At 40.8% G+C, this 26378-nt stretch overlaps 1 protein-coding gene across 2 annotated transcripts; it reads left to right on the forward strand.

Annotated features, from left to right (window-relative positions):
• The first annotated feature begins 219 nt into the window (after positions 1-219).
• LOC311044436 (early estrogen-induced gene 1 protein-like) lies at positions 220-24979 on the forward strand. 2 transcript variants are annotated; one of them, XR_014600699.1, is made up of 13 exons: positions 220-350; positions 467-779; positions 12501-12621; positions 13365-13394; positions 15184-15300; positions 16020-16066; positions 16642-16793; positions 16897-17001; positions 18310-18493; positions 20761-20882; positions 21404-21476; positions 22099-23762; positions 24109-24979. XR_014600699.1 is itself a non-coding variant. In XM_084056005.1 (12 exons), the coding sequence occupies exons 2-12, from the start codon at positions 634-636 to the stop codon at positions 22142-22144; spliced, it is 1143 nt and encodes a 380-aa protein (XP_083912131.1). In that variant the 5' UTR covers positions 220-350; positions 467-633; the 3' UTR covers positions 22145-24979. The 2 variants fall into 2 exon arrangements, 1 of the variants encoding a protein (XP_083912131.1); XM_084056005.1 differs by having other exon boundaries at positions 22099-24979.
• Positions 24980-26378: the final 1399 nt, after the last annotated feature.

Raw genomic sequence — 26378 nt, forward strand, 5'->3', positions numbered from 1 at the left:
AAAAAATGTAAAGGGATATTTATTTACTCGTGACCCACACAAAATGTGTCCCCACTGTTTGGGAAACAGTGGTCTACCTTGGCTGAAAGGCCGCCCTCTAACGGTAGACCTTTGTACTGTTACTTGTTGTACGGCGATGTCACGCTGCACGTTGTAGCCACACGGGGGCGTTGTCGTATGACAATGTCTGATGTAAAATCCGTGGGTCCAAAGTTCTACGGAGAGAAAGGGACGCAGACCGTCTCCTTCCCTCCTTGTCATCTAGTAGAAGTAAGTGATTCCTCTGCCATGGGTTTGCTCTCCTGACATGTACTTTTACCGAAGTTCTGATGGGTACTACGTGTCTTCGGGTAGGTCTACGACGTTCTTCTAAGTCTTTTTCCCCCTAAGTGATAACGTAACGTTACATACAGTTCTATGGAAATCTGGAATGAGTTTTTTTCCCCCTGTTTGAATATGTTTACAGATGTCGGTGCGGCGGAATCATCTATGAAGAGGAATTCGGCTGACGATATGCAGCAGTAACAAACTGGGGCAACGTTCAATTCCCCCCCCACATTTTGTTCATAGGTTTTTTTTGTTGGTGTTTGTTACACGTCCTTGATTCGTTTGACGTTCTTTAGTGCAACAGTGATGGCTTTTTTCGTGAACAAAAAGAAGAAATTTAAGTTCCAGACACAGTTGACTCTGGAGGAACTCACCGCGGTGCCTTTCGTCAACGGAGTTTTGTTCTGCAAGCTGCGGCTGTTGGATGGCGACTTTGTTGCAACTTCCTCGAGGTAATTGAAACAAACACACATCCCCAATTAAATCAACAATACAGTGCATTGTGTTATAATCAGTGGTGTAAAAAGTACTCACATTTCTTCTACTTGAGTAAAAGTATCAATATACTCCTGAATTTTAAAATGTACCTGAGTAAAAGTATTGGCATCAAAATGTACTTAAAGTACAAAAAGTAAAAGTACCCATTATGCAGAATGTCCCTGAATGTTTTTCAAGTTTTCAAAATGTGTTTTGTAATAATAATCAAAATCTACAAAGTAACTAGTTACTCAAGTTTTCAAATAATTGTAGTGGAGTAAAAAGTACAATATTTGCATCTGAGATGTAGTGGAGTAGAAGTAAAGGACTGAAAATTGAAATAATCCAGTAAAGTAAATAAAAAATACCTCAAAACTGTACAGTACTTGAGTAAATATACTTGTTACTTTCTACCACTGCACAATTCAACAATACTGCATTGTGTTATAATAACCTCACCAGATGTTTGTATTCTCTTTGACAGTCTGATGCACATCATTACATCAATAGGCAATTTCTTAAACTGTACTGTACATGTTTTGTTAGGAGCAAATGCAAAACCTTCTAGTTTGGGTTTAATTTGTTTTTCATTGTGATTTGAATGTAGCTATAGATGAGTAAAATTACTTGATCGAAATGTTGACCTGGTCTTAATTTGATTTCATGGCATTGTTCTGTGAAGTGGCCTTATGACTCTTTATTGGCACTGGCCTTGGATCAAGACTATCATATGTATTTTATCGATTTTGACATTTGCATATATAAAATAAAAGTCAGACTCGATAAAATACATCTATGATAGTCTTGATCCAAGGTTATGTTGGCACAGAGGTTAGGGTTCAGACAATATGCCACCTCCTTCAAAATCATATCACAACAATCAAAATATAGTATTACTGTCCTCTTTACTCCACTTACAGACGGAATTGGTAAGTACAGCACTGTACAATGCAGCTATAATGTTATCTTGCTGAGACACCTAATAATTGTCATTTAGATTTGATCAGGGGTCTTCAACGTTTTCAGGCCAGGGACCCCCTAGCTGAGAGAGAGATGAGGCAGGGACCCCCTCTATATTGTATAAAATTGTGTTTCAGATTCCACCTTTTTTTGTTCACTAGGTCTGCTATTTTTCCCCCCTACACCAAACACCTCTTTGCCAAAAATAGCCGATCTACAAGCTCACAACGCCTCGCGGCGCGCTGCGAGGCGTTGTGAGCTTGTAGATCTGCTATTTTTTGGCTAAAGTTCTCCTCAGAAAAGGGATGCTAGGGTTCAAGAGGTTAAGGTAAAAAGAAAAATCATGTCACCCAAAGATTTGGCGGACCCCCTGTAGTAACTCTGAGGACCCCCTAGGGGTCCCGGACCCCCTGTTGAAGACCCCTGGATTAGATAGATAAGTTAACGGGTCACAAAGATGGCAGAGATGGCCTGAAGTCTTCAGCTGCTCACCGTGCCCCATAGCTTCTCATGCACGTCACATACACCCATTTCTCCTCCTAACTTCAACACAAGGTGCTTTTGTCTAGCTTTTGTCCCCTTTCTGTTGATCCCGAGGGTAGATTGTGATGGGAGTGAATTGTGTGCAAAACAATGTTATTTTGGTCACACAAGCAAGACACTCCAGGATCTGTCATGGCTTGTTTTTGCACATGTGTGTTGGCTGTGTGGACAGGTTCACGATGAGGCATGATCACTTGACACAGGCATCATGGGAGCAACTGAGTGTCTCATGGCACTTCTGCACGACATGCTGTGGTGGTGGCACTGCCTCTCCCTCCGCCAATGTACAGTACAGTACAGCAGTGGTTCTCAAACTTTTTCATGTCAAGGACCCCAAAATGATATGTATTTGACCCCCATCTAAAAATATTTTGTTCCAGGGACCCCCAGAAGCAAAGATTTGAGTTACAAATGTTCGCTTTAAAAAATATATATTCAAAGATTTGCACAAATTTTCAAGATATTTCAAAAATAGCAGATCTACAAGCTCATAGCGCGGCACTCGGTGCCGCGCTATGAGCTTGCATATCTGCTATTTTTGAATAGCCAAAGTATAAAAGGTCATAATTATTCTGATGCTATATTTACCCATTTTGCTGGGTACCCCCTGGAACCCCCCCCAAGTACCCCTGGGGGTCCCCGGACCCCACTTTGTGAACCAATGCAGTACAGTACCTCTCAGTGTTGCCAGATGGGAAATGTTGAACTATCATACCAGAGGCTTAAAATTATCGTATTTTTAAAGAAAACTATCGTACACAGCCAAAAAAGAGAAATCACACATGTAAATATGTAACTTCACAAAAAGAAATGCGTATTTAGTGTAAGAAACAACCTTATTTGAGACTCCTACGTGACACAAACGCATCACATATGCTGCGTAGAAACAGGCAACTTCCTGGACCCTTACGCAAATAAAAGCCTGAAACTGGACTGGAAAGATGCGACCGGTGTTTTTAATGCCTCTAAGTACAGATCTAGGGTCAGATTATTTTGACTTATTTTGAAAAGCCAAAACGGATCCTGAATCAGCAGCCAGGTAATTTAAGTCAATTCACACACTTTTTTTGTGATACGGCGAAATGACCGTACATTTGGGCATTTTTGGAATTATTGATCGTACATCGTAGAGAGGGTGAAACGATCATCCAAATACGATCATTATTGTACATCTCATCTGGCAACACTGGTACCTCTCTACAGTTTCTCTGTCTCTCTTCTCTCACGACTCTGACACAGCCAGACATACAAGTCATGCACCCTGACCTATATAGGCAAACCTCAAATTGTGAAGCAATCTGGGATGGTGTTTTGTAGGGCTAGGTGGCACTTAACTGCCAAGGGAATCGTTGTCACCTTCTTCCAGAGGGAAGTGTCAGACTGATTGCAAAGAGGAGGTCAGGCAAGTGATCTTGTATTCTTCGCAAGAAAGTTCCGCAGGGTGTGTGACTTTTTGTGTGCTGACCTCAAGAGGGAATGTAGTTTGAGAACAGCAAGGTGATATGTCTTTCTGTCTAAGAAAAATGACTGCATAGGCTTGTTTTTCATTCCTGCAGCTCTATTGCCACACCTAATTTGCCCTACATGTTCAAACAAGCCTCTTTATCTTTAACTGCCAAAATGCGAGCTAAAGAACCCCTATATACATGAGAGACTGTTCCTCTGGGCCCTTACCAAAAGGGAGATCTTCTTTGTGTGTGTACCCACTCTGGAGCAGAACAAATGACGCAGTCAACCTCCCTGAGCACACAAACGTGTCCCGAGACGGCATATGGCCTTTGAAAGGGAGAGCAAACAAACTGGCATATCATGATGCAAATCCTAAAGTGTGATACTTGTCAGCGGATGTTTCTATTTTCTTTTTTGTTGTTGCCGGTCATCAGAGAGAAATACATGGACATTTAAAAGATTGCTGCCTCCCTCCTCTTCCTGTCCTCATTAAGAGGACCGTGATCACAGAGGCTTCCAACAAGCTGCTGCGAGTTCAAGTCCATCTCTGTGGCTGTTATATAACGGCTCAGATTCCTCTTGGCTGAGCTGCCGTTTATGTCTCTCCCTCTGACTGTCTGTGTAGATGTACAAAACAAGGGGCTCCTCACACGAGGGACACGGAGACAGCACGAAGTGGTCCCTAACATTATGTCATAGTCCTGTAGTGAGGACGATACACAAACACCCTCTTTGTTTTGTCCGGTCTGTGCCTTGCCTTGTTGTGAGTTTGGAACAGTTGAGAGTTAGACATAGAGTTGAACCAGCGGACCGTGCTCTTCAGGCCTGAAAACCCTGAGTCCCATTGGCTCTAAGGCTGTGCGTAATCAGAACAGATCACATGCTGTAAATGTGACCGTTCCAACACTTACTCTCCACCCATAAAAGCTCTGTAACTAAGGCTGGGTGTTGGGAAAACAATACCCATCAGCACTAAAAATCCATTTGGCATCTGTATAGATGTTGACGCATCAGAAAGTAGCCAATCAAATCTCTTTATCTATTTAACCATGCCACCATATCCAAAATGTCCCCACAATTTTTAAGATTTGTCAAAGGTTTTCAAATGTTTTTTAAAATAGCTGATCTACAGCGCACAACAACGCATCGGCATGTGATGTGTTGTGAGCTTGTAGATCTCGAAGTAGACAAAGTATAAAATTGGACTTATGTGGTTAAATGAGAATTCAGGTTTTTGACTTGTTTAGGGTCATTTCTGTTGAGGTAATAATAATTTGAGAGAGGGTTGGGTACAAAATATTGTACTGTCTTGCACAATAGAAAAATCAGAACAGAACAATTAGATCTAGTAAACTATTTGGAAACAATCCAGCAATTCGAAGCCCTGGCATTCAATATATTTTTCTTGTGTGAACTTTCAGTCGAATCACATTCACTGACTCACACCCAACATGTTTTCTTCTGCACTGAGCTAGGGGCCATAACTGTATACAGTGCATGTACGCTACAGCTCCTATAGGGTTTTGGCAGGGGAAACGTAATTTGCAGTACTGCATGAGTCGTCTTATACTGTAGCTTTTTATCAGCCATTTTGCTTGTGTTTGAGTCTGGCTTTAACTAGCTTGAAGAGACTGCAGTGAGTAGACTTGGCTGTTTGATGTGGCAACGTGGCTTGATTGTATCCATTTCCTGCTCTGGATCAGATTTGGCCATGGTGATGTAGGCACAGACAGAACATGTTTCCACGTGAACGAGGGTTTGCTCACACAGCTGGTCGGGCCATGAGTACAAAGGGATTTAAGTGATTGGTTCTGTCCAGAAATGCTATATGACCGTACTTGTCATTTAACCACATTAACCCCGGAGTCCCTATTTTGGTGGGCAAACACATTTTCTTTTCTTTTCCTACCCAAAATATTGACCTTTTTTAAATGTTAAAACATATCAAATGGCAGAGCTTCAAGCTAACAACACATTGATGCGTTGTGAGCTTGTAGATCGGCTATTTTCACGATTTGTCGCACAATGAAGTATATACGTGGTTTATATCCCTCAGAGAGAATATACGAAATGAAGGATTCAGTATTGTGCAACAAGGCTTTACGTTATCCGTTTATCAAATCCGTTTTTCATTTCATTTGTTTTCAGTTTTGCGCTATCAAGTATTTTGTAGGAGAAGGTATCACATTTTTCCAGTGGTGGAATCCATATCTTATTTTGGAAGGAAACTCTTTGAGTGTCGGGGGGGTTTGAGACTTGGGAGGGTGAATGGAAGAGATGAGCTGTAGGCCGAGTGCAAAGGAAGGACTCCAGAGAGGTATGAAAAACGTGAGGTTGAAAGGGACCAGCGGCTTCTCGACAGCTGTTTCCTGTTTTCATCACACTTTTACAGACTTTTGTATTTGGCAAGAGGTGAGGTGCTTTGCCTATTAGAACTATAGTCAATGTCCAGGTAATCCAAAGGACTGTCTTGTTTAAACTAAGCGGGTTCCCTCTGAACAGAATTTCACATCAATTGGCACAGCAGAAGTAGGAATATGCCTAAAATCCAATTATTTCCCCCTTGTTTTATGAGGTTTCAACTCCTCGGATCAAGGGAAATGTCCTTGAGTCCTACAGCGTTTTCCTCAAATTGTTATCTTCCAAGGTGGCTGAAAGAAAATCTTAACAGTGGTACCTAGGTGAACCACAACAGTACAGACCAGTGTTGCATATACAACCTCAAAGTTCATTTCAGGGGAATTTGTGAGCCACAGGCAAGTATCAAGGATTTTCCTATTTTTGGGTCATGTTACTAAAGTTAAGTTCTGGTTTCATTCTGACTGCATCAGAGTGCTGCAGCATGCTCAATAAATGAACTTGGATAGCTGCAAAGAAAGATGACAGCAGCTGCATAAACAGAGCAAAGACTTAGATTTATATACATTTGTAAAGTCCTCCTAATACATTGAGGAGGGCATTTATATTAAAAGGATTTGGCTGACATTCTGATATAAACCAGCTCAAAATGAGTGAGAACTAGGTACGACGAGCATTCAACTCTTTAACAGGACAAATTGATATTGTTGCATATTGGCAGTTTTCAGGAATCAAACCCGTGAGCTTCAACCGTTCCAACGTGACATGATTGGCAAATCTAAACCCTGTTACTGCTACGTCACCCTGTTTGATGTTATAGCCCCCCAGCAGGATCTGGCTGCTTCCTCAGCATTTTGCTCCCAGGCTGTTTATCTCGGCCCCTCTTACCCTTTGACACGGTGACATGGGCAGGCCGCTGTTTGTCTTTCTGCTGTGTGTGTGTGGACCAGGCCCTGAGGAACCACCGAGGCAGGATGGGAGATAAGGATTTCGTGCTCGTGCATTGCTGACACAGTTAGTCATCACAAGCTGGGGTACCGTATGGGGGCAACAGCATAGGGACGTCACATTTTAGGCACTTAGCTGAAGCTAGTTCCAGAGTGACTTTCTGATGATATAATACGTTTTGAATTCCTAGACCAGTGGTTCTCAAAGTGGGATCCGGGGACCCCCAGGGGTCCTTGAGGGGCAGGGGTGTTCCAGGGGGTCCCCAGCGAAATTTGATTATAATCACAATGATTTTAACCACTTTATCCATCTATAATATATGTTGGTTATTTAAAAAAAGCAGATCTACAAGCTCACAGTGCGTCACTTCGTGCTGCGCTGCAAGCTTGTACATCTGCTATTTTTTCAAATGTTGAATAATTTAGTTTTTTTTTCTTCTGGGGGTCCCTGGCACAAAACATTTTCAGATGGGGGTCCGCGGCCATATACATATCAATTTGGGGGTCCATGACATGAAAAGGTTTGAGAGCCACTGTCCTACCTAGACCACAAACTTTAGAACGAACCAATAGTCAGGAATGCAAGGGTCAGAGGCACTGTGACCTGACAATAGACTTAACTAAACAATTTGTTTGAACCTAGATTTATGATCATGTAAGATGTGCTAAAAGGAAAAAGAGTAGAGCATATGGGAAGAATGAAGCTTTTATTTTATTTTAAGTTTAAAACATATAATCACATTATAGTAATATTATGTGCTTTCTTTGAATATGTTAATTAACTAATTATCTCTAGTTGATTACAACATTGATAATCTTTCCCATTCCAGTCTGTGGGGAAACTGTAGTCTGTTCGTGGTATGTCATGGTCCGTGTATCTGGTTTACTTTGGGATTCTTGACCGTGCTGATTTTTGGAGGTTAAAACTGACAAAGGATTGTCTTTCAACATTGCGTGCCAGACTTTCTTTTTAAAGTCCTTAAGTATTTTGTCACTGAAATAGGTGCATTCAGTGGGCGAATGCATGAAAAGAAAGGCACTGGACAATTTTGTTTTGGGTGTGGGGGGGGGGGGGGGGGGGTGCGGTTAATGTTTATCATGTAGGCCTAGTTCTTGATTGAAGGCCATACCAGTGTTGCCTCTTTGCAGGGTCAGAATCCCTCAGGTCTGTCTGGTCTCTCACTGTGGCCTGGAGTTACTGAGAATCCCTTTGGCAGTCCCTCAGAGTAGTCTTTTGATGGCTCTACAAAGGGGTTGTTGTTAAATGTTGCACCCCCTCACCTCCTCGTCTTGCTCAAATTCGGTGGTCTGACTCTCTCTGCTGCGTTCCTGGCTGAGAGTTGCCGGGGATTTTGAGGCGTGTGAGGTTGCCTTGGTTACTGAATAAAGCCATCTGGACTTTGGAATGTGGGCGAGGAACGCTCCTTGTTACTGACTAAAAGGAGGGCGTTGAAAGGCATGGAATTTCTGATAAGGTGTGTGTGTGTGTGTGTGTGTGTGTGTGTGTGTGTGTGTGTGTGTGTGTGTGTGTGTGTGTGTGTGTGTGTGTGTGTGTGTGTGTGTGTGTGTGTGTGTGTGTGTGTGTGTGTGTGTGTGTGTGTGTGTGTGTGTGTGTGTGTGTGTGTGTGTGTGTGCTAAAGTGAAGCAAGTGCAGGAATTGTGCAGTTTAATGATCTTGCTGCAAAATTTGATACTCAGCATTCTGGAATCTAGTGACTTTACAAAAGGATTGCTGGAATTTACTTTACATTATGGACTACCATTACTGGCCATAAGACACATTTTGACTGCAGACAGATTTTTATATGAAACTATATTTTTAGAATATCAGGCGGGCATTTTTTATTGACAATACTTTAACTTTGTCCACTGTCCATTGTATGAAAAGGCTGTACATAAAACATCTGGGCACGTGTTTAGCAGCACATATGGTGCAAGTGCAACTTATGAAAAGAGAACATTCAAGTCGCATCATGCCTTTTCTTTGACTCATAGTTCTTATTAAACATGCACAGCTCACATTGCAATGAATACCAATTAATACTGTTTCCCCGAAAGGCCCAATGATGGAAAGAAAGGATGAAAGGGTTTATGGTGTTGTGGGGACGTGCAGGACATAGTTAAGAGTTGGAATTGAAAGTAGAAAGTTGAAAGTTGTTGAATGGGGGAGGGGGCTGCGAGCATCAGGCAGCTGCCACTAGCTTGCACTATGAGTGTGTATTTGTGCATTATGTAATTATTATTATTACTTAAACACCAATTATCAAACTGTACACATAAAGACTGATTCAATTAGTAATAATAGTGATACTGTGTATATGTACAACTAGTCTCTGAGCAAAGTTACATACATCTAAGTAGCATCATTGCAAGTGCATATAAATGGTAATGCTAACCAGAATACATTACAAGCAATTATATTTGAATTAAAATTGACTTATGTTTCAAATGCGCCAAATACCCTTTAACCCATTCAATCCGGGAACGCATACTGTGTCATTTTAGATTTTTATCTATAATTATTATTTTATACTTTGGGCTATTCAAAAATAGCTGATCTACTGTATAAGCTCATAGCTCGGCACGAGTGCCACGCTACGAGTTTGTAGATCTGCTATTTTTGAAAAATCTTGAACATTTGTGTTATATTTTCTTCAGACAACATTTTTAACTCAAATCTTTGCTTCTGGGGGGTCCCTGGAACAACATATTTTGATGGGGATCGGCGGCCAAAAACATAATTTTGCGGATCTTGACGAGAAAAAGTTTGAGCACCACTGACACAGTAACAATATGTTTTCAGAAAAAAAATACATTACGTTTGTTGAGACATTTGACAGTTACAAATGTTCACTTTAAAGAATATATATATTAAAAGATTTGCGTACATTTTCACGGTTTTATAAAAAAAAAAGCAGATCTACAAGCTATGAGCTTGTATATCTGCTATTTTTTAATAGCCAAAGAAATCTAAAATGACACAAATGCGTCCCGCCGGTCTTAATGGGTGAAGAGCCACAGATGACGTAGGAGGACATACTGACCATGATATAGTGGAACTATGTTGGAGTCACTCCAGAAACATTTGACGGTGCAGATGGTCTACCACTCCCTCGCATGGTATGGGACAAGAATAAATGAAAGGGTGTTAGCTCCAAAATGAGATCTGCCATGCAAAGGGGAAAGAGTGTCACCTACTCTTCCAAAATGATTGATTGCAGAAAATCACAAGGTTACCGTGCATTTTTTGAAGGGTAGCAGCTAACTTTAGTTTTTAGTTGAATAGTGAGGCTAAACCACATGAACCCCAGCGTCTCCATTCCGGGGCATGCCATCATGATAGAAGAACATTCAGCAAAAATAGGCACATTCGGCAGAAAATCCGTAGGAAAATGCCAATGGCATATCTACAAGCTCACAACACGGCTATTTTCTCTGTTTCACGTACAGTAAAGTATATAGTGTTATAGTGAGGTTAAATTGTCTGGATCCTCAGTAACGAGTGATGTGTGTCAGGTAAGAAACCTTTTCTGAAGGTGAATATCGTTGTTGTCTGGCAGAAACCTATTATCTCCATATTTTATAATTTTCTGTTTTTCCCCCCCCGTAAATTCAAGCCCAACGTTACTACATTTGCAGTGTCACAAAAAAAAGTAGCAAAAATAGCTGATCTACCAGCTCAAAACGCATCGCAACATGTTTTGAGCTTGTAGATCAGTTATTTTTGATATTTTAAAAAGTAACAGTTTTGGACATAGGAGGTTTCCCCCCCGACAGCAACGACATACTGTTTGGCACAGATCCTAACCATGGTTTGCAAACCAATGGTCTCAATACGCAGTCCCAGTGACAGTTTACGTGTCCTGTGGTACACACCACCAGTGTCCAGTTTCAAATGACATTCCCTGTAAATTTGTGAAACTGTCAGTCATAGAGAACTTTGTTCAAATGGAGAACCAGATTGCATCAGAACAGAGAGCACTGTTACTGTTTTTGAAACCGGCGGTTGTGCACCGAAACCTTTCGCCAGGTTATGGACAGTTACCTTTTTCCTGTGGCACATTTGCAATGCAAACACTTTTTTTCTCTCACACTCACAGCCGCGAGCAAGGCATTGTGAACTAGCTCCTTCAACAAGTGTGCTGTCTGTATAGATATATTTATATTTAGTTTCCCCCCAGGGCTCTATACTAGGTCCCCTCCTATTTTGTCTCTACAACTAAATAGCCTCGCAGAAAATAGGCGATTCTACAAGCTCACAACCCATCACGTTGCAACGCATTGTTAGCTAGTAGATCGCCTTTCTTTGCCGAATGTCCTCGCTAGGGTGTTCAAGAGAAAAAATAAAAACAGTTATGGCGCTGTGGCATGTAGTGTTCTGTCGCGAGTGGACAACATAATAGTTTAGTTAGTAGTTAGTTTAGTTATTTAGAGCACTGTTTCCCAAACCGCTATCAAAAGATTTAAAAAAGTGTATCGCAAAGCTTGTAGATCTGCTGTCACTAGTTTGGGTCCCGGCAAACAGCTGATTTGTCTTTTGGGTCTTGAGCTAAAAAGTTTGGGAACCACTGATTTTAGAGAGACTGTCACCGGAAAAGTCACATTTAATCCCTACAAAACTGAATCTCTCTTGTTGAGAGACGCAGATGCAGAATCTCATCTGTGTCAACAGCCATGTTGATGGGTACATTGCACTGTTTTTCTGGATTAAATGCTTAACATAAAAATGTTCTGCGTCAGCCTGGGACAGATTGATGATGGAACCATGACCCAGTGATGACATAATGTGTTGTCAACATTAGTCTATTTTACACTTCTTGAGGGGGTTAAGAATAGTACAAAAGTCAAGTAAGGAAAAATAAAATGCACATAGCTCCATGTTTGATGTAGTTGTATACCACTGTAATGTAACATGTTATCGTGGATGTATTAGCTAGATGTCATATTCCCTAGCTATTATCAGCATAATGTACAGTATATAGACCAAGTCAAATTATGAAATTAGTCTCAAGAAAGCATGGAGTATGAAATGGAAAGGGTGCATGAAGCATGAAATGTTATACCAAATCATATCTTAACTGGGTCGATTTTGTTTACTGTTATTACAAATGTTTGTTGTGCAGAAACAAATCAGCCTAATCATAGTTATTCATTGGGTAGTTACATGAATTTGAATAAAATAAATACAACTTAGTAAGTGTTAACATATACAGAAACTGTCTATTCTGTATTGTGATGTTGGATAGAAGACCTTTTTCATGTCCATTAATTGGTGTAAAAAAAACGTGCGTCTTCGATTATTCGTTCATAAGTTGGTTATTAGTTCTAAATATCGATATATATTTGCCCAGCCCTAACTCAGGGCTTTACAGTTTGCGTGTCCAACCAAGGGATTGTGATTGTGATCTTTCTTTTTTTTTTTTTTTTTTCCACCCACAGAGAGGCGGTTCAGGAGAACTGTGTCCGCTGGAGGAAACGGTTCACCTTTGTGTGCAAGATGAGCGCCAACCCTCACACTGGTGTCCTGGATCCCTCTGTCTGCAGGGTATCTGTCAGGAAGGTGAGACCTTCATTTCCCTTTTCTCTCCAGTCCCTTCCGCTCAGCATGTTGCTTCATTCAAACAGACATTAGGAATCCTTGAGTGTGCGACAGAGCAGGGAAGCACAAGATGGGAGAGGGTTCTAATTAGGGCCGTGGGCAATTAACCGAAAGTACTGTATATCGAAGCATGGGCTCATGTGGGTTTTGAAGGGGTAGTGTTGACTACTGCACTATGGGACACCGTGCACTAAAATCCAAGTTAATGAAGTCAACTTTCCCCAAGCAAGGTTAGTATCGCTGCAGTCGCCTGATGAGAGGGCTGGATTTATGTGTCTGTAAACGCCACATTCCACTGTTTCCTGCATGTACCATCTTGTCTTCATTTCTTGGTCGAACTCACACGGCTATAGTATTATTACCCTAAAGCCAAAAGTTGCTACACAGGTCTGGATAGTCTTCAAACGTATGAGAAATAAATTAGGTAATTCCCAGAAGACTGAAACTGAGTATAAGGACCCTGTTAAGCATTTAGTGACTTACAGGACCATGAGTACATACATCTTTTAGTATGGGTGGCCCCAGTGTGAACGGAACCCCTAACGCAGTGTTGGTGCTATACTTGACCCACTCAGCTATGCAGGGACCATAAGCGTGGTCATATCCCTGTAATTTGACCCCTGTAATTCTAAGCCTATGTAATTGGAGGGTGGATCAGTCACAGTGCTCCAGTTTCATCGTCTCTTTTCCTGTTTTCACTGCAGGAACTCAAAGGAGGGAAAACTTATACGAAGGTAAGAGCTCACTTCTCCCCCTGGAAACCTCGGGCTGCATGTTCATAAACAGATAGAAACCGTTAAGGATGTACTTAAGTCTTGTTAACATGACATGTTAACATTAATGTCATGCCACCTAAATATTTGCGTTTTTCACCACGGTTTGGAAAATACATAATCATTTTGGCATCCATATAAATCCCAAAATTGGCCACCTCAACATTGATCTTTGTTGGGACTCTGCAAAACATCCTGCAGATGAATTCCCAGAAAGTGTGAGATGTTTGTCAGATCTCATCTTGTGATGGATGGAGACACGATTAAGATCTCATGAAAATGAAGTTTTGTTGATCCAACTTACTAGGTTGTTGCTCCAACAGGAACCATTTCCTCTCTTTTCTCTCATTCTGGATTTAGATTTCCTTCAGCTAAATATACCACTGCTTTCCTCCTTGGAAGTTGGCTTCCTTAAGTACACACCTCTTTACACTGTAGTTTGGAAAGAGAAGGAAACCTGGATAGAGGAGAATGAGAGCAGTCTCCTGTTGTGCAATTAGTAGGAAAAAGACTGCATTTGCAGTAGTGAGAAGTTCTGAGAACTTCACTTCTCAAGTGACTGGGGGCTACCATTTGTTTTTGTCAATGGGAAGGTTGTTATCAGATCCATTTCTAAATAGTGTAGCTGTGAATTACACACAATTGTTGGACAAAAGGTTTTAAAGAAAACAGTTCTTTATTTTTTTCATTACTCAATAGCAAATCTTAATAGAATTATTAGCATCCTGTTTCCTTCCTACACAGATAACACAATATTAAGTATTTATTTTGCTTCTCTGCACTTCCTTCCCACCACTGATGTGAATCTAGAAAGAAAGATAATAAACCCTTATACATTCTTGTAATGACATCTAGCCGTCTTTTGAAATATGAACAAATACAACAAAAATACCAGCAACCTTTTGGACTTTATAGCCCACTATAAAAGCCATGTCTGCCTATTACACTACTCAGTTGGACTTCAACTTATTTCCATCCCTGCTGAGGAATGAAACATTATTTTTGGGCTTGTTTCATACAGTAAACATCAGAAGTCTAGTCTAGGATGAGAAAAGATATGTAATTTTCTTGTGCTTTAAATGACAGGGCCTGACAGAAATGTCCCAATCTAAATACAAGGGCACCTGCCAAAAAAGGCTTTGAACCCCTGCATTAGCAGGTCTAGAATGACTCAAGTTAAGCCTAATTTATACTTCGTCGTATGACGGAAATAACAGATTGTCAAGTGAACGTCGTGATTCATTTCCGCTTGAAAATCTGTTCTTTTCTAAGTATACGTTTACACCAGTGGTTCCCAAGTGGTGTGCTGACTGAGGCACGCTGGGTTTGCAGTGAGAGAAATTGGGATTTTGTGACAACTACACAACACATTTTTATTGCAATATACATACAACAATACAAAAAAATATGTATTTATTTACTTACTATATCAGTACTTTGTTTTGTTGGTGTGCACTCATTTCCCAATACAGAGGCAAATAATATATCCTCAAAAGTATTTTAACCAGTTTCAACCTGCCGTCCCTATTTTGGGCAGTCATTGTAGGTGAATATTTTAAATAAATACAAATATTATTTTACAAAAAAAGCAACTATAGCGATGTAACACATTGTGAGCTTGTAGATCTGCTACTTTCGCTATGAATACAGGTGTGCTTTGAGATTTTGAGTTGCCCTTTTTGTTTTGCCCATTGCAGAACATTTTTTGAAAACCACTGGTTTTACAGTAAACTGCCCTTTTCTTCCACAGTTGGGCTTCACTGACCTCAACATGGCGGAGTTTGCTGGCTCTGGCTCCACTGTACGCTGCTGCCTGCTGGAAGGCTATGACACAAAGAACACACGGCAGGACAACTCCATACTGAAGGCAAGGCTCTGTTTCTGTGGCAGGTTACCAGTACAGCCTGGAGGTTTTGCAACTCTGCCTCAAAAGAAAGATAAGAGCGATGCTCGTGAAAACAATGGCTAGCACTGTTAAACACAATGAATAAGCTGTCTTTATTATTATTATACACTATGAACATGTTTTGACAGCAACTATTTTATATAGCTCAAGTTCTGTATGTTCATTGCGAACGCTTAAAGGGGCAGTGCATTGATTAGTTTTAAATAATAGCTAGGCCTATTGTTGGACCTCACTTTGAGTCAGATTAAATTAATTTAAGTGAGCTTAACCACTTAAAGTACAATACCAGCCTTTTTGACATGTGGGTTTTTAGTCACTCTTACTTTAATAGGATTTAATTCCTCAAAACCACTTTTTAAATGTATTTGTTCATTATTGAGATATATCACCTATTCGTGATTGTTATTGAAATCTGAGGCCTCTCAAAACTTATCTTAACCACATGAATCCTAGCGTCCCTATTCTGGCCATGTAATAATAGGCAAACATTTGGTTTAAATAGGTGAACATTCTGTGGAAATAACTACAATCTACAAGCTTACAATGTGAAAGCAACATGAAAAAGCACTTCAGAAATCTTTTAGAACTGAATAAGTATATGTGTCATAAAAACTGAAATCTTGTCAAAATAATTCCTGAAATTATGGTCTAATTTGATTTGTGCTCTATGATTCTTGAAGGTGATCATCGGGATGACCCTCCTGTCTGGAGATCCGTGTTTTAAAACGTGAGTTGTTTGGTCATGCATTCCCTTCCCTTAATTTAACAGGGTTCCCACGGTCATGAAATTCCTGGAACTATTTTGAAATTCAAAAACTTTTCCAGGCCTGGAAAAGGTTTGGAATTAACTGAATGTTTTGGAAAACGTTCGGATATCATTTACTTGGTTTTTGGCTATTTGTTCATAATAAACATGTCCCAAAACATATCTAGCATTATGTGAAATACGTGTGGCATAATGTATACAGGCGTCACGTGACAAAAATAATAGATCTACAAGCTAACAACACGGTGCACCGTGATACGTTGCTAGCTCTGTTCTTTTTGTAACGCTACACCTTTGCTCGAGTCTGTCTAGGGGCATTGATAGCACACATGTTTAAAGTTTAGAACATTAATTGCTAAAATATTGTGGGAACCCTGATTTAATGTTTAGATTTGATATTATAAGCCTTTTTTTTTCCTTTCAACTGCACAAATTAGCTTTTTCCATACCACATCAAACCCATCTCTTTGATAACCTCATTTCAATGTCCTTGTCCATTTAGTGATCTGAGTTGTTTTGTTGTTGTTGCTCTGCAGACCCCCCAGCACAGCCAAGTTCATCTCATTCCCCGGCAAAGACCACACCCTGCAGCTGGACTGTAAGGGGGAGGGGACAGGAGAGCCGGGCCCTGCTGGAGGGGTCTCTCTGGGTAGGGGCGCTAAGCCCAGACCCTCCATCATCAGCTCGGGTATGGCTTTGCAAACCAGTTAGTTTAGCACAGAAATATATAAAAAGTGGGGTCTGTCTCGTAGTAAAGGTGTGTGATTATCAAATTACTTTTTGCCCACCAGGTCTTCCAGAAGAATCTGAGGTGAACCAGTGCAGTGCAGGAGATGTCTTCCAATCGGGCCACTCTCGTAACTCCAGCTATGCCAGCCAGCACAGCAGAATATCAGGTAGAAACCACAGTAATGAGTCTTTCTCTACTTGCATGTCTGCCTTTTCTTTTTCTAGTACAATTTCCAGATGAAGAAGTTTCAGAATTTTATATCGTGCTTGCTGGTATTGGCATTAATTACAAAATGGTGTGCAAAGTAAAAAGAAATGTGTCATGTTCTATGGAAACCCTAAATAGCTTAGAAACTGGAGTTACAGTAACAGTTGCTTCTCCACAACTTGTCTTGGACTTTGACAATCATATAAACTTTAGAACAGTGTTATATATGTCACCTGAAACCCCTGTGCCCCTTTTAAACTTTTGTACTGGTTTGTTAACCTATAAATCTTGTTTTTTATGAAAAAAAAAAAAAAAAAATCTTTTATTTTTCTATGGCCTCTGGTACAAAAGGCCTTAGCCCCGTGACATCCAGCTGTCTTTCTTTTCTTTTTTGGCTGGGTGGAGCCTAGCCCTACAAATGGGTCTGTCGGTGGGGCCATAGACATATTATATGTAGATGGGGCATTGGCAATTGGATCATACGTCTATGTCGAGACAATTTGCCATAACTTCACTGCAAGAAAGTCATAAATACGTACCTGTCATAAATACGTACCTGACTCATGCATGCAGTTGCAAAAGATTTAGTTTTAGTTGAAAAAACATTTGAAATGTGTGGTGTAGGTGTAGCAGAACTCTGTTGACCTCGGTGTGTGTATTTCTGTGTCAAAGACTTGTATTGTGTGTGTGTGTGTGTGTGTATGTGTGCGCATGCTACTTTGTTGTTAAATATTACTGGGACCACTACAGACAATTGCAGATTAACAATTCATATCCAGCAATTGACATTATAGAGACACTATCACTTGCCGTTCCTGCCCACAAATCTGTATATATTGCTTTTGACTTGTTTTTAGTTGTGGCTCTTGCTGTTGCTAAGCTATTACTGAAAGGCCATTTGGAGCACAGTGCTACTACAGTATGTTGCGTAAAGATTTCAATCTTTTTCACATCTCAATTCTCGAAACACATAACTGCTATTTCAGCGATTTTTATGTGGGGCACCCAATAGCAGAGTAGGTACCACATAGGCTCTGATGCCTGACAGTGAGTCCCTGGTTCGATTCCCGGGCTGGCCGACACGTCTCTATTGTCACTAACAATATTGTTCTGTTTTGCATCAAACTTTTTCTTATTTTGTTTTACTTCTGCTACTGCTAACCATAGATTTATAATTCTATGACTTCTGCTCAACTACTGCCTACTATTTCTAGCTCTATAATAATGTATTGCCTTCCTTTTTTTGGGGGTCAAACTATAATTCTAGGGTACAGCACAGAGCACTCCTGTTCTTCTAGTCTTTCTGACCTCACACATCGCAGGAACACCTCCACAGGAAGCAGTGCTTCTGGGAGCCAGACTGTGATGGCTGACTCCCCCACAGAGGACCCCCCTCGTCCAGAAAGGCCTCCACGTCCCCCACGGCCTGTCTTACCCAACAGACTTTCCAGGTAAAGACCCCCAACTGAGCTTTCATTCGTGTTTCACAGTGTGCTAATATCAATGCTTTACAAGACACACACTTTTGGCAAAGTTACACTGCATACCGTACCGACTAGACTCAGGCAAAAGTAGTACCTAAGTACCTTGTACACGTACAGTGTCAGTACCAGGTACTTATTTGGTGAAAACACTGCAGACAATAGATTGGTCAGTATCGTCATCGCTTTCCCTATAACTGCATGGAAGCTCCCAAATGTTAACAAACTTTTAAACTAGCCATTGCAAATGTGGAAATTAATCAATATTAAGCAACTGCAATGTTTCTTGCCCTGTTTCTTGCCTATAATATCATAAACTGTTTTGTTGGAGTTACCATCAATATTGCCATGACAGTGATGCGGTCAGTAGGCATCGCTGTTGTGCCAATAATGATGGTAAAGCACACCCCCTGAGTGTAATATTGCTATGCTATTATACAACAGTTACCATCAAAATAAAACACATTCATATTGTGGGGCAACTCACTCTCAAAAAGCAACCTTTTTGCAAGTGTTATATCTGTTATCTTGGAAATAGGCCAGGCCAGACCCATTGAGATGGCTCGGTGCCAGACAACTTTCCACAAACTGAATCAATACCACACATAGAGCAACAAAGCGTCAGTGTTAGCTCAATCTCATTGTAACTTCTTTCAAAAAACAACAAAAATGCAAACTGCTAGCATTAGCCGCCTAGCCTAGTTCAGCAGCGCTGAGTCACCACCACACCGTCTGACCGGCACAGCTGATGAGGATGTCAGAGATGGAGGAGCTTCTAGCACACAGTCAGAAACACTGGGGATTTTACTGTTTAAAGCAACACTATGTATTTTTTTTTAAACAATATAGCATATTATGTCCCACAAACTTATGTTACATGTTTAAGCAATAACAATCATCCTTCCATACAAGTATAGACTCAGGGGGCGTCTTTTGTAGGTATTAAACCACTGTTTATACTTATTTATTTATTTATAGAACATTATGTTTTGTAATCCTGATCCACTTGATGACAAGATGGTACAGTACAGATGGGAAAGGGAGGGCAGAGTGGAGAAATGATGATATGCAACATAATGTAGGTCTCCTTGCTGGAATTGAACAAGGGACACACCAACCGGTTGAGCCACCAGGCTGTCCCTGGAGGTCTTATTTTGTTGGAAAATATCATCTTGGCTGGTAAAATCGTGAGCTAATTGCAATGGATTGGAACATTTGCGATCTGCCATGCCACTGTGAACACTAGTACACACTACACAGAAAAGAAAAGATGTCTTTCTTCTTCTGACTGTGAGATAATACTATTGTTTGTTTGCACAGAAAATTGTTTCTCAAGTTCAAAGAACATGCAATATACTGTAAATGGCCAAAACAAGACCAAGACCAAAATTTCAGTCCAATAGAAATGATGCCTATGCCTATATGTTTGTAAAATGCCTTTTCGTCAACTAATGGTTTTAACTGATTTATGAATGTTGTAGAAACTGAGGTCCTCAGTGATAACCATGGTTGTGTTGGAATTTATTTATAAAGATATATATTTATTTTTAATTATTGTTCATTATGTCCCACTGCTTCATCGGCATTGAAATCTATGTAACATGATATCAGCTGTTGGTGACATCACAGTGATTAGTATGATGAATATGTATACACAATCATGAAATTTAGACCCATCTAAAAACGCAGAGCTGAGTTCAAGGAAAGCAGTTGGAACATTACATTGCTGTCACTCAGAGCACGTGAGCGGAGCGGAGCGGGTGGAAATGCCGCTCGGCGCTCCAGGGGGCTGGTTTCACGCTCGCTATTCGCTCACGTCGACTCCCCCCGCGCTCCGCTCCCCGCGCTCCGCTCCCCGTCGCTCCTCGCTCACGTTGATTTGCGCAAATCTCGCTCCATGCTCCGCTCAAACCGGGTCGCTCAACAATAAAAAAAAGAAAAGAAAAAGAAAGTAGAAATTCTAATGAAATCTCGGTGCCTGTGCACTGCTGGATGTCTGTGTGTCTCTGAGTCCGTGCGACCGGGCATGCTCAAACATTCGGTGCGCGGCCCCCGCGAGGGCGGCTTGGAGCGGGAGGCGGTCCTCGCTCTGAGTAGCACTCCAACCTTTTTATAAACCAGCTCCGCGCTCACGTCAAAATTGCGTCGCTCCGCTCGCGCTCCGCTCGCGCTCCGCTCGCGCTCCGCTCACATGCTCTGCTGTCACTTATTCTTCTGTTTAAATCATTGTGTTTTAGGAGGAAGCAGGATTCCGTGGAGAGTCAGCCCTCTTGGGTGGATGACACTCGCATGGATGCCGATGATATTGTGGAGAAGATTGTTCAGAGCCAAAACTTTGCAGACATCAACAACACTGAAGGTACGTGAGCCCACATACAACTATAGAGTAATGAATGTTGATTATATACAGGTAGTTACTTGTATAAACTTCGTCAATAGTGTCTTGCCCTGTCATATTGTGCTGTATGCTGTGTAAGTTGTCAGTATGTCACTGCACCATCCCAAGGTCAAATTCCAAGATTTGTTGAATAATGTAATTTTGATCGGGACGTCCTACTCAACTCCCAGCCCTCGCTTTGCTTCTTCTTTTTTTCAGGGAGTGAGAATAGACCTCTGCCCTTTAGTGCTCCCTCTTTACTGACAAAATTAGGAAAGCTTAGAGGGAGACAGAATAGAGAAAGAGACAAAGGAGAGGGTTCAGGGAGGATCGTATCCTAGGCCAACAAGGGCATCTGTGTTATCCAAGGCAGTGCTACTGTATGTCAACAACTCTTGAGGGGCAGTACGTGGGCTATTGCTTCACTGCTAGCTCTAGTTTTGTGTCAGTCTTTGTAACCAGTATGTTAAGTGTTTCTAAATTTGTCTTTCACTTGTTCACAGACAGCAACCTTCGTCTGTTCGTTAGCAGGGACGGAACCACTGCACTTACTAGCGGCATCACACTTGGAAACAGGTGATCATAGTCTCTGTCTGTTCTCGTCTCTTTCTGTGTCTCCATGTCTCTCTTAATCTCACATGCACACACACATTACTGCTCTCCATTACTGAATTGCTCATACACATTAATGTCTTCTTTACATCTATTTTTTTTATCCCCGATAGTAGTCGGGCTCTAAGCATTGCTGTCTGTCTGTCTGTCTAACCAACACTTTACTCACAAACAACAGACAATGGCCTATACTGGGTTTTGGCCTTCCTCTTGTGCCACCATTAGGCCAAGATTCCCACTTATACACAAGATATCTCAAAATCTAATGGGCAGATTGCGATGAAACCTGCTGAGCACATTCATGTTCCTTAGAAGATTAACCCCTAACCATATGATAAGCCCATGGCCTTTCCTCTAGTGCCAACCTCACAGACAAAATATCAGCTTTGCACACAAGATATTTCTTATTTTATAGGTAGATTGCAGGATGGATCCTACTGGTTTTGGTGACCCCCAAGGTGGCCTTTCCACTAGCGCCACCCTTTGGCCAAAACTTCCAGTTGTGTAAGAAGCAGTATGGCCTCCAGGGGCTGTTATCTGGGCTTTTAGACTCTTATAAAGTATTTTTTTCTCCTCATTCTTTCAGGGTGTCTGCTGGTGTGTATGAGCCTGTGGTGATAGAGAGCCATTAGGCCATACACCACCCGGAGTGCTCACGCAGCCTGTCTGTAGATTGTCTTGTCTTCTGTCTCCACGGTTTTCCCGGAGCCCCAGCTGGACTGAGGCCATCATGAGAAGAGACTCCTCCCCTGGTTCTGGCCGGAACTCTCTCCACTCTTGACGGCTTGTAAGCTGTCTTTTCACAGTTGCACTTTATGTGAAATATGTTGTACTACATTACATGTACTCTGTTCACCTGTGTCATAGTGTCCAATGGTAATTCAGAGCATCTGCGTACATGCAGAAGATTCCTAATGACTGCATTCATTGCGATTATGTGCGTCTGCCAAGGAGTAGTAAGTAGTAAGATCTTTGTCTTTTATGGGCTGTATTCTGCCTTAGAGTACAAACCTTTTCATTCAGCAATCAGTGAGATACAAACAATTTAGAAGAAGTAGGCTAGAAGAAGTGCAACTGCAGTTAAGTACCACTGGTTTTGTAGTACTCTTGTTTTTAGTGGCTCTCAAATTGTCTGTGACAAGTTTGAGAAAGCTGCGCTGTGCCTGAAAATGGTCCTTCAGGCTCCTTCTGTTCATAACTGATGCCATTCCCTGTTGATTAGGGAACAAAGCATTATTCACTTAGTGCCTCTAAAGTTTATATGTGTGTGTTCCTCTTGAATGACCTTCATGCACCAGATTAACTGTGATCGAGTGCTATTCATGGTGACGAGAGAACATGTTGTTTCAGTTTTTTGTCTCAAGTCACAATTTAAATTAATACTCCTTGTCGCCACCTTGTGGAGCAATGGCCTGCTGTTTGGTATGCATCGTTCTTGGCCCTTTGGTGTTTACAGAACCACAGGATGTTTTCCTTCATTTAGACAGACCACTATTATTGTTTACACCTATCTTTAGATCAACAAACACCAAAGAGGCAGAAAAGGGATGAATCTTTATTGATTTAAGTTTCTACACTGCTCAATGGTTCCAAACCTAAAACTCATGAAGGATTGTAAGGTCAACCAGCTGGCTGGTTTGTATTCTTTTTATGTTAGTGGAATATATTGAATTTTACTATCAAGATATTTGGAATCTGAACATTGCAAAATAACACCTTAAGTTATGTTATCTAATGTTGTCTTGAAACATTTAGTTTTCTGTGCACAAGTAAACAACATGTAGAGCTATTATTTTGATGATACTTGCACTTGTTTCGAGAATAGTATTGAAACAAGTTACTGTTATGTGGAACTAGAATGTATCGATCGGGAAGGGGAGAGTGGAATGATCCCAGCCCACTAGCAGCTTTTTCACTTGTAAGGGAAATCTGTTCAACATTCAGTACTAGATTAACCACTTTCAACATGGCATCCCTATTTTAGGCATGTCATTATAGGCCATGCCACATGTTTTGAGCTTGTAGATTGGCAACTTGTCATTTATTTTTATTTCGAAAGACATTTTACACAGGGTGTAGTCACACCGAACTTTGAGTCTGCCTATGCGGGCGGATTCTGCCAATGCTTTTCAATGAGAACGGAGCGGTTTGTTGCCATTCAATATGGCCGCAAAAAAACGCTCTGTTCCCATTGAAAAGTATTGGCAGAATTAAAGTTCGGTGTGACCGCATCCTAAGTATAAAATATGGGTTAATTGGTTAAAGCAGGGGTCTTCAACGTTTTCAGGCCAAGGACCCCCTAGCTGAGAGAGGGATGAAGCAGGGACCCCCTACTCTATATTGTATAAAATTGTGTTTCAGATTAGAGTTTTTTTTTTAACTTAGTCTGCTATTTTTTCCCTCTACACCTATAGCCTCTTTGCCAAAAATAGCTGATCTACAAGCTCTCAACACCTCGCAGCGCGAGGCGTTGAGAGCTTGTAGATCTGCTATTTTCGGCTAATGTTCCCCTCAGAAAAGGAATTCTAGGGTTCAAGTGGTTAATGTGAAAAAACTAAATCCTATCACACAAAGATACACAGACCCCCTGTTGAAGACCCCTGGGTTAAAGGACTAGCTAAGATGGACATTATTTTTGCCAAGAAGCTGCAACTAGTTTTTCCCCACTTGTCTAAAAACTGTGGTGTGTGTGTGTGTGTGTGTGTGTGTGTGTGTGTGTGTGTGTGTGTTGTTGGAACGGGGCTGAAAGCTTACATTGTCTACACATTCTCTATGCAGTTCTCTGTATATTCTGTGGGTAAGATGCAGCACATTGTGGAACGATTATCACTTGTTATCACTTGTTGACTTCACTACGCTCTTGTATTTTGTAAAATGTTTCTTTTATTAATCACATGGAGTTGGGTTAGTTCTTTTTCAATCTATCACTTGGATAAACCACTGATCTAGTTGGGGGTCTGGTGTTCACCAGCTCTTAATAACTTTTAAAACGTTATTTATGTATTAGGTTTTTCTTTTATTCCTTTTTGTTTTAAGAGGGTTTTAAGCTATGCACACAACCCTACATCCTGCACAGAAATTAACATTTTCTATATTATTAATAAGTCTAATAATTCTATCCTAACAAAGTTTGCTTAATGTAAAATTAGAGCTAAATGACTTGTACTGGCTCTTTCTGTACAATGACCACTTAGTTGCTCTGAAATATTTTTTGCAATTCTCCAAAAATGTCTTCTGAACAATAAAGGAGTAAAAATTAAATGTTTGTGGATCATGTTTTTTATTTTTGCTCATCCATATTCTGGTGCTTTTCCACTTAATGAGCAATTCCCAAACGTTTTTATAATTGAATGGTTAGGGCGCAAAATGCCTTCATCAGTGTGTCCCCGTTTCGACTCCCAGCTGGCCAGACCGTTTGCTGTGTGTCATTCCCCTGCTCTCTGTAAGCCTTTCCTGTCTCTCTCACGGTCGCTTTCAAAATAAATAAATAAATAAAAGAAAACTGCTATGTGTACAGTAAGTTCTTAAATGTCCATGTAATTGTAATATGTACATTGACTGGAGAACACAGGCAACAGTGTGACATTCAACCAGAGTTACTATAGTTTTGAATCTCCAATAGCAATTAGTTTTAGTTTCTAATTTTGTAGAAAGTTTCTGTTTTTCAGTTTGGTTTAGTTATTAGGTTTAGTATATAAGTACTTTTAGTTAGAATTGACTTTTTATTATATTTTAGTATAGTTTTTATTTAGTTTTAGTTTAAGGTACAGTGTTATGAGGGAAGCTGAGTTTTATATAAGCTGAAAAGGTATGGCATGACAGATATGATGGTAGCCTGATTATCAGACTGAAGCTGCGTGGAGCTTCACTCAGAGAGTGGGCGGGGTCTATGGTCTGGAACCAGGCTAATATGATGGTGGAAAAATGTAAATGATTTTACATGCAATTCTATTTTTGTTAATTTGAGTTAGTTTTTGCATTGTTTTTATTTGGTAATTGTTTTTTCTACTAGTGGTTTTTAGTTTCAGTTAATGAATATTTTTTTCTCTTTAGTTTTAATGTTAGTTTTCCTTAATAACCCTGCATTTGACAATTGAGTGTCTTTCATTGTCCTTTCAGGAAGCCAAAACAATAAAACATAGTAGATAGATAATCTATCACGTGGTTGAGTATTTCAGAATTCTGGTTTCAGAGTGTAAATAAAGATTGTGTTGACTCAGCTGACTACTTGTGGTCATAGTCCATAATCATATATCCTTATAAACCACACTGTCCTGAAACACCTGCCCCAGTTTCTCTGAGACCTCATTTATGATGCCGTGCTTTCACTACCACATCTCAAAGTGTGTCATCTCTCGAGCAGTGCCTCTTCCTCGTCCTCCTTCCTGCCTTTCTCTCAGTAAAGAGATAGCAAAGCATACACCACACACTCTCCTCTGGAGCAATCTGAACTCCGCTGCTGGTCCGGAAGGGCCTCAGAGCGCAGGTGCCTGCCAAGCAGAAAGACGCAGAGAAAGTGGAAGTTGTAGACGTCATCGTTCTCTATAGTCATTCTTCCTTTTACAGTATTGGGGAAGTAAAGACATCGGAAGAGAGAGGGGATGTCTTGACATCGGCCATCGGCCGAAAGTTGACCAGGATGTTGCAATGAGGGATAACCCCATGAGATATACGTGCTCTGATTTGAGGCTGAGCCACCACATTGCCTTGCCATCTTAACCTCACTAACACAGTAGAAAAACTCTAACTTTTCCTGACGTCTTCAATTTATTTTACTCATGCTAAATGATTAAATGATTTTCAAGTGCGCAGATCAAAGATGAATCAACAACGATGACAATAGTGTTTTTTTTTTTTTACCAAGGA

Source organism: Gymnoscopelus microlampas (assembly GCF_963454915.1).
Source record: "Gymnoscopelus microlampas genome assembly, chromosome: 4".
Lineage (NCBI taxonomy): Eukaryota > Metazoa > Chordata > Actinopteri > Myctophiformes > Myctophidae > Gymnoscopelus > Gymnoscopelus microlampas.